This window comes from Oryza sativa, chromosome 2 (genome assembly GCF_034140825.1).
Source record: "Oryza sativa Japonica Group chromosome 2, ASM3414082v1".
NCBI classification, from domain to species: domain Eukaryota; kingdom Viridiplantae; phylum Streptophyta; class Magnoliopsida; order Poales; family Poaceae; genus Oryza; species Oryza sativa.
In genome coordinates, this window is record NC_089036.1 from 35,150,715 (window position 1) to 35,158,875 (window position 8,161).

The 8,161-nt window shown below is 42.1% G+C and overlaps 2 protein-coding genes across 5 annotated transcripts; both read left to right on the forward strand.

The window, feature by feature from the left end:
* The first annotated feature begins 177 nt into the window (after positions 1–177).
* Positions 178–4,665, forward strand: LOC4331097 (rab GTPase-activating protein 22). Its single transcript, XM_015769799.3, has 11 exons — positions 178–520; positions 898–993; positions 1,524–1,627; positions 1,701–1,900; positions 2,041–2,163; positions 2,308–2,396; positions 3,342–3,447; positions 3,571–3,668; positions 3,877–4,122; positions 4,224–4,307; positions 4,409–4,665. Exons 1-11 carry the CDS (start codon positions 395–397, stop codon positions 4,418–4,420), a joined length of 1,284 nt encoding a protein of 427 aa, XP_015625285.1. The 5' UTR covers positions 178–394; the 3' UTR covers positions 4,421–4,665.
* A 631-nt stretch (positions 4,666–5,296) lies between these two features.
* LOC107278727 (CRIB domain-containing protein RIC5) lies at positions 5,297–7,163 on the forward strand. 4 transcript variants are annotated; one of them, XM_015769801.3, is made up of 4 exons: positions 5,297–5,485; positions 5,893–6,034; positions 6,266–6,369; positions 6,448–7,163. In XM_015769801.3, exons 2-4 carry the CDS (start codon positions 5,989–5,991, stop codon positions 6,808–6,810), a joined length of 513 nt encoding a protein of 170 aa, XP_015625287.2. In that variant the 5' UTR covers positions 5,297–5,485; positions 5,893–5,988; the 3' UTR covers positions 6,811–7,163. The 4 variants fall into 4 exon arrangements, with proteins under 4 accessions (XP_015625287.2, XP_066164191.1, XP_066164189.1 ...); XM_066308094.1 differs by having other exon boundaries at positions 5,300–5,485; positions 5,898–6,034; XM_066308092.1 differs by having other exon boundaries at positions 5,300–5,485; positions 6,266–7,163.
* The last annotated feature ends 998 nt before the right edge of the window (positions 7,164–8,161 follow it).

The following is an 8,161-nucleotide window of genomic DNA, read 5'->3' on the forward strand; positions in this document are numbered from 1 at the left end:
AAATATACGACCAGCTCAAGCTCGGACCGTCCATCTCAGCGACGAAGCCCTGATACAAACCAAGCAGCAGCAGCTGCTGCGCTTCTTTGTCTCCCCGTCTCTCTCCTCCCGACCCCCCAAATTTAGCCGTTACACCACCTTCCGTTCTCTCTCCTCTCTCTCTCTCTCTCTACGGCCAAGGATCTCAATCACAGAGAAGGCACATCATCAAACAAATCAGGAAAGGAAGGAAGAAAGGAGAGGAAAGGAGGGAGTGAAGAACAAATCTTGATTCGTCCTCACTGCGCACTGCCCCCCCGTCCGTGTGGTTCCAGCTGATCACCAGCAGCGGCCGGCGTCTTCTCGTCTCGATCCCTCCTGCCTCTTTGGCCGCGGCTCGATTTGGGCGGTCAAGATGAACAGGATGATGTTCATGGCGTGCTGCTACAACGATCCGGACATGCTCATCGATCCGGACACGGTCTACCCCATCCGCCCCGAGTGCCGCGAAGACGCCGCCAAGACGCGATTCAAGCCCAGGGTAATTGATTCATTCTATCCATTTCTAATTCTCCGTTTTAATCTAATTCCGCGTCCCCTATGCCCCCGTCCCCATTTTGACAGTGCCCATCTTGCGCTGGATTGGATCTAGTATCTAATTATCAACTGTTACTGTTACCTTTTTTTTTATCTTAACTGTTACTGTTACCTGGATGAGCTGAATTAGGCTCAGATGGCCAATCGATTGATCTTGCAAGATGATGAGGGCATTTAGTTTGAAGGTAGAATTTTGTTGTCTCAGATCGATTTGCCGAGCGGAAGCATCGAGGATTCTGACTAGCGAGATTAGTGCCAGCCATGTATTTGATTATGAAGTGCATTGACTCGTTGTGTGCTGTTTCCTCTTCCTTTTGGCAGCCTGGCCTCACTCTAAGTCCAAGGAGATGGAAGCTGCTTCACAATGAAGAAGGTGTCCTAGACATAGCTGGAATGATCAAAAGAGTGCAGCGTGGGGTGAGCTATACTTTTCGATTAATCCCTTGCATGCTCCGAACTAGCTGAATTTACGCCGTGATTGCACCACAGCGCCAGGCTAAATTATACTTTTTCAGAAAGTAGAATTATACTGTTATATGCTTAGAAATCAAATAACTAGTTTTTTTTATTATTCTGAGATTTTCAGTTATCCTACATTGTATTGATGTTGACTCTTCATTTTAATCTACACTAATATGGATCTGTTACACAATCAACAATGTGAACTATGAACTATTTATTTTTCTCCAATTAACATGGTAAATTGTAGCCTGATGAAGTGCAAATGTGGAGGCTAATATTTGCCTTGTTTTAATAATTTAGTAATATATAGATATTTGCAAAAATTCCTTCTCACTAACAACACAAGCCTAGGTCCGTATGTCAATGAGACAATGGTTGACAGATGATCCAAACATGATGGGACATCAGGAATTCCTCATTTTCTTCCTGCATTCATGAATCATGACCTCACACTAAGGCCTTGTTTATTTTGGTTGGCTAAACAGGGTACCCACCCAAATATCAAAGGAGAAGTTTGGGAGTTTTTGCTGGGTTGTTATGACCCTAAAAGCAATACTGAACAAAAGAGCCAATTAAGACAACAGCGAAGGTTCATTCTTAATTGCACCTTTATTGTTTGATCATGTATATTCATTCTAATATCTCATTCTAATTTTTTATAGGTTAGAATATGAGAAACTGAAAACAAAGTGCCGAGAAATGGACACGGCAGTCGGTAGCGGAAGGGTAATTACTATGCCTGTCATAACAGAAGATGGCCAGCCTATACAGGATCCTAACTCAGTTGATGCAGAACAACAAGCTAGTGACACACCCCTACCAAAGGAAGTAATTCAATGGAAGCTAACTCTGCACCAGATTGGTGAGTACTAATCCTCTCTTTTCAGCATCCCTCAATCCGTTTTATGTTTTTTTTTAAAAAAAAGAGAGAGTTCACTGGGCACATATTGTTATATTTTTTTATACTTTCATTGGTCTGATTATTCCACTATTCAACTATAGGTCTTGATGTTAATCGTACAGATCGTCAACTAGTCTATTATGAGAGCCAAGAGAACTTGGCCAGGTTGTGGGACATTCTTGCAGTTTATTCATGGGTTGACAAGGACATCGGTTATTGTCAAGGTGCGTTACAGAAGCAAAACTGATCCTTTTGCAAATCCAGTCATAGTAAAAGGAAAAGGAACACTTAACCATGTTAGCTTGCTAAATGTCATGTTATGTAAATTTTGCTGTTCCCCCCCATAAAATCCTCTTGTTTGTAAGCAGGAATGAGTGATCTTTGCTCACCAATGTCGATCCTCTTGGAACACGAAGCGGATGCGTTTTGGTGCTTTGAGCGACTTATGCGCAGGGTGGTAAGCACCTTTACACATGTAGCCTTTTATTCACTAAGAAATATCCAGATCCTTTACCCTAAGGGTCAGTGGCGGATCTAGAAATTTTATTGACCCCGGGCAAGCCACTGGCAGTACTGTACAAATGAAAATGAACTTGTACAACTCTACAGACCATTTTACCATTGACACAAGTAAAATTAACAGTACGAGTTGCAGTATATAAGCTGTGATGGCCTATAGGGCTCCATCGTTTGGCTTATTATAAGAATAAGCCAAACAACATATTTACAAACGAAAAATAATTTATGAATACAACTTTAATATACGTGCTCTTAGCGACCCAAAAGCAAAGGCTGAAAAATAAACTTTGATAAAAAAACCTCAAAATCAACTCTAAATTTAAGATTGAAAATTCAAATTTTGGCTAATAAGCATAAGCATAAGCAAAAAGATGGGGCTGATAGACTGCAAACATGTGATGGTGTGAGCCTTAATTATATGCTTTGCTAATTTTCTCAACTAATCTAGCATTCATTAAGGTAATTAATTAAAAAATATGCTAACTTTGCATGATTAATGAATTGCTAATCTACTGCAGCATCTTAGGCGGAGCCTGGGCATTTGCCATGGCTGGCTGGGCCTTGACTCCGCCGCTGCTAAGGGTACAATTTATACTTCCGATATATGATGTTAATTAAAAGTTGTGCACAACTGCAGTAATGTTACAGTAAACTTAAAAGGTCAATATGGTCGCTGTAATATGCAGAACCGTTTTCTGGAAATATTTTTGCAACTTAGCATGGCCTATCAAAACAATAATTGATATTGATATGAACTAATGAACATTATATGGGAAAAAAACCCCTAAGATTGATTATAGTGGTTTTGCTGCATGTGTTATCTGTCTCTGTTAATTTTTCTACAGATACTGAGAGATTGATATTGTACATGCTAACTCTGCAGCGAGGAAATTTCGTGAGTAGTTCAACCTCCATTGGAGTTCGATCTCAACTGACCATATTGTCATCCGTAATGAAAGCCGTTGATCCGAAGCTACATGAGCATTTAGGTAGAGTTGTTTGGAGCCAAATATTGTTCATTAGAATGGCCAAAGGAACAATGCCTTTTCTTTCTGAATTATTGAACTATAAGTAGCGTGATTTATTCCATGATCAAAAGATTATTTTTGCAGAAAATCTTGATGGAGGGGAATACTTATTTGCCTTCCGTATGCTGATGGTTCTTTTCCGAAGGGAGTTCTCTTTTGTAGACACAATGTACCTTTGGGAGGTAAGCTTCCCAACAAGGTCGCATAATTTAACCTTTTAGGTGTGTTGATTAGTTCCCTGCACCATAAGAATTTTCTTGACTTTTCAATTATTATCTCATGATTATCCTAATAAAGCATAATCAAAATGTGGTTTCTACTTACAATCAAGTATTGATTTGTACTGTGGAAGGTTTATAAGGCTGTTTCCTTGATTTACAAATGTTGCAGCTCATGTGGTCTATGGAGTACAATCCAGGTCTCTTTTCTATGTTGGAGAGTGATAACAGTACATCTCAAGCAAACACAAAAGATGAAAATGCCTTAAAGCAGTGTGGAAAATTCGAACAGAAAAACTTACAGGCGGCTAAAAAGGAAGAGCAGATACCTCTATCTGTGTTCATTGTGGCTAGTGTCATAGAGGCTAGAAACAAGCAGATACTGACTGATGCAAAAGGTCTAGACGATGTCGTGAAGGTCTCTCTCTCTCTCTCTCTCTCCATGTGTGTGTCATGAGATGATGATTGTAGAAAGCTATACACGATTATGTTGTTTATGTGCTTGTCCCCTGCAAACAGATATTAAACGATATCACTGGAAGTCTGGATGCAAAGAAGGCATGCAGAGGGGCACTGAAGATTCATGAGAGATACCTAACCACAGTAAGATTTCTGTTAATCCATTTGTATAATTATATGGCCTTAGACGCACTCAGGAGTCAGGAGTCAAAACTAAAATAACTCTCTACTTTCCTAAACTGCAGGTAAAAGCATGATAGTAGCATTTACAGATCCTTATTAATACATCTTAAGTGACGATATTCGATTGGGCTTTTTGTGAACTGGAGAAGCAGCTACATCGCAATTTTTCCCCATTTTTGATACGTGTGTGTATTATACAATTCTTTGATTTTCTTTGTAATACTACAAAAGAAAGGAACGCCAATCCTGTAAAGGTACATCACGAAATGTTTGGTATCGGTGGAATTATGCTGCAATAACATCGTCATGATTCTTCTTTCCTACTGTTCTTGACACTGCAATAAATTTGTTCACTATTTCTTAAGAATACAGTGAGTTAGGAAAAAGAAAATCAACTTGTTGGATTCCGACCATGTGTGTAAATATTGTTTAAAGGATTATTTTTCATTTTCTTTGTTGTAGCTTCCAGTGGACTAGAGACGGAAGTGGCAAAACAATTTGGCTACATTAAGAAACATGACCAGGCCGCTTGAAAGTCTTGATCGAAAAAGCTAAGAAACCTACGATAATCATACTATATATCAAAACATTTGCACCGATACTTTATCCGTTGTTTTCCACCGGACACTCCATACTGATTGAATCAAGTATTAGATCATTTTGCGCTGCTGAACTCAAGCTCCAATGCAAGCTTCGTTAACTACCTACGAAAGGATATGGGATATGATCGGAAATTGTCAAAATAAGAGGCAGATTGGCTTGTTAGCTAAATGACCCCTTTTTCATGTTCTGAGTTGTCCATCCCCGCCATTTGCGCTGCAGACCAGTTAAGCAAAACCAGGGCCTCACAAACTGCTGTATGTCAAAATGAACTTCAACCAAAAGGAGCCTAGACCAAAAATAGGGAACCATAAATAGATCGAGGCAACAAACTTTCTGCCCTTCCATTTCTCCAACTTGGAAGAGAGAATCTATGCTTGTTCCTGTTTGAGCTTTGGAAGGGATTGCAATTCCACTAAATTGTGATAGATCAAACAGCAATAGGTGAAGAGAATTGCTGCAGACACAATGAAGATGTCATAAAGAAGATGAAATTCGGTAGATCATGCTTCATCACCCTCTTAAATCTGCTTTGCAAGGTATGTGAGTCTGATTCAATTAGGCGCCACAAATTTGTGTGTGTCAAATAGAAACTGAACTTCAGAATGTTGAAAAGAACAAATATATACATTGCTGAATCTTCATCTTCCAGCAAATCATATTACGATAGACCACAATAGTTGTTTTGTTTTCAATGCTACGTGGTCGGTAGATGTAAATCTCACCCCAACACCTATAGCATTATCAACATTGTATTTTGACGAAACATTCAGATGGCTTTTCTCGTTTTTTTTATCTCTGTTCACGGTGGTATTTCATATTTGTAAAATCAAGCTTATGGTCAATAGGTTGTATCCCATTTCATAGAATTGTTAGTTCTTACTTTTGTTTTTTAAATGATATTGGCCCGGCGAAAAATTTGTAATGTTATTGCTTACTTGTGAAGGCTAGATCAAGGGACAAGGGGTGGAGGACAAACATATAAGTGGTGGATTCCTCGCAGAGCACCGCGGGCGGGCAGCCGCCTGTGGAACCGGTTAAGATGAAGGGCCTTCTCAAGGGCCTCCGATACATCTCACAAATTTTCGGTACGCCTCGAACACCATCAATTTCCAAGTCTAACGAATCCCTATTCCCCAATTCCCCAATCCAATTCACCTCAACATTGTTCATGCCACACATTGATAATTCATCATCATTCATCCACACAACGAAAATCAAAATGCATTACGGGATGGCGTTGTGAGAGATTGTGTACCTTGTCTGACGAACACGCGCATGCCCGCGCACGCTGGTGTTGTGGGGTTGGTTGCTTGCAGATCCGAGCGTGAAGGAGCCGGAGATGCAGATCGGGAACCCGACGGACGTGAAGCACGTCGCGCACATCGGCTGGGACAACGCCTCCGTCACCGCGCCCAGCTGGGTGATCGCCGCCGCCTTGCTCCTCCCCCCCGATCGCGCCATCTCCCATGTCTCTAACTGCTCCGATCACTGGTCGCAGATGAACGAGTTCAAGCCAACGGCGGGGGGCACGGAAGGCGGCGAGGCGGAGGAGAACCAAGGAGGAGGCGGCGGCAGAGCGGACCAGGCGGAGCGGCCGCGGCGGGCGGGGCGGGGCAAAGAGCGGCGCGACGGAGGCAGCGAGGGGTCGCGGCGGCCGCCGAAGACGGAGGTGGGGGAGAACAACTGCGAGGGAGAAGCCGCCGCGGGGGCGGCGCCGAAGCAGCGGCGGAGGAAGGCGAGGGCGTCGGGGGGCACCTCGTCGGGGCGGTCCAAGTCGTCGTCGGTAGGCGGCGGCGGCGGCCCCTCCGCGGCGGCGAGGCCGGCCGCGGCGGGGGATGACGACGGCGACAAGTGCTTCTGAGGCGACGCTGCAACGCGCGATCGCTCTCTCGTTGCTGATTTTTTTTTTTTTTTTGGCGTGGCAAGCACGAAACATATGGGGGGAGGATTTCGAATTTGTATTTGAGGTTTTCGTCTAGACTCCGGGCTGCTTGCAGGAGAAGCCATCAACTAGGAAGAATTTATATGGGCCTTTCTCTTTTCTTTTCTGATTTTTCTACATCATTTATTCCTTTATTTTGTACTTATTTTTGTGGCGTTAGAGTTTGTATATGTAATGTAGAGTTGGGCCGAGAAAACAAGTGACGGCCTGTCACGTTGTACTGTATACTAATGTTATAATGGGTCAAGTTGGGCCTCGGGCCGATCAGTTCATCCGCAAGCCGACCATATGGGCTTCTTGCTTCCATCACGGGCCATATGGGCCTTTTTTCCACGCCTGGTCCACATGCCTCTTGGGCTTACCTTTCCCCACATTTGCCCTCAGTAAGTTTATATTTCAGTGTACTCTAGTACTCTACCAAGCTGCCTCTGTGTGCATTTGTAAATTCTCTCTCTTTTTTACAGTATCTTCTTTTTGTGTTGCACCGTGTATTAGTTTTATTTTATACTTATTTGTATTATTTCAGAAATACCGATCATAGTGATCACTAATTGACTACTCCATATTGTAACTCCTCTCAATTTAAAAATGCCAGTTCATCATTTCGGGTCCTGTAGATGGAGACATGACGAAAACAAATATAGAAGATGCTAGATAGGTATCTGGTTGCATTCTATGTTCAGTTTGTCTGCACCTTGGTGATCAAGGACGGAGAAACTTAATTTTCAGTAAAATGAGAGAATATTACCATCTATGAAACAAAGAAGATTTGTCATTTGTCTTCTTCATTGCCAACAATGACAATACACCATCCTGGGGCAAGCCTCTGAACTGTAAATATCTTCATTCCACATTATTCCACATATTATAATCTTTTGTCCATGCTTGGTCATTTTCGTGCAAACATACATATACATCTGCTACATTAACATGACATTTACACCAATTATAGTGGGGCTGCTTAAGTGGCATCCACCTCAGATACAGTAGCAAGTTTCAGAATTTTCAGAAACAGATTATTCCCAAGAAGAAAAGGAACTTTCAGAAACAGTGGTCTATCCTGTTCTTTCAAATATATTCTCTGTTCACAGTATCCATCTAGCAGTACATCTCCTGCAACACTTTGGATTAGAAATCATTCAGCACATATATGAAAATTGAAGTGGGCCACTTGCATCCACCCTTTACGTCTTGCTGCACTCTGATAGCCTGAGTGCCTGACACCTGTTGCATTCCACTCATCGCCACTGTTACACTCGGAAGAGATTGT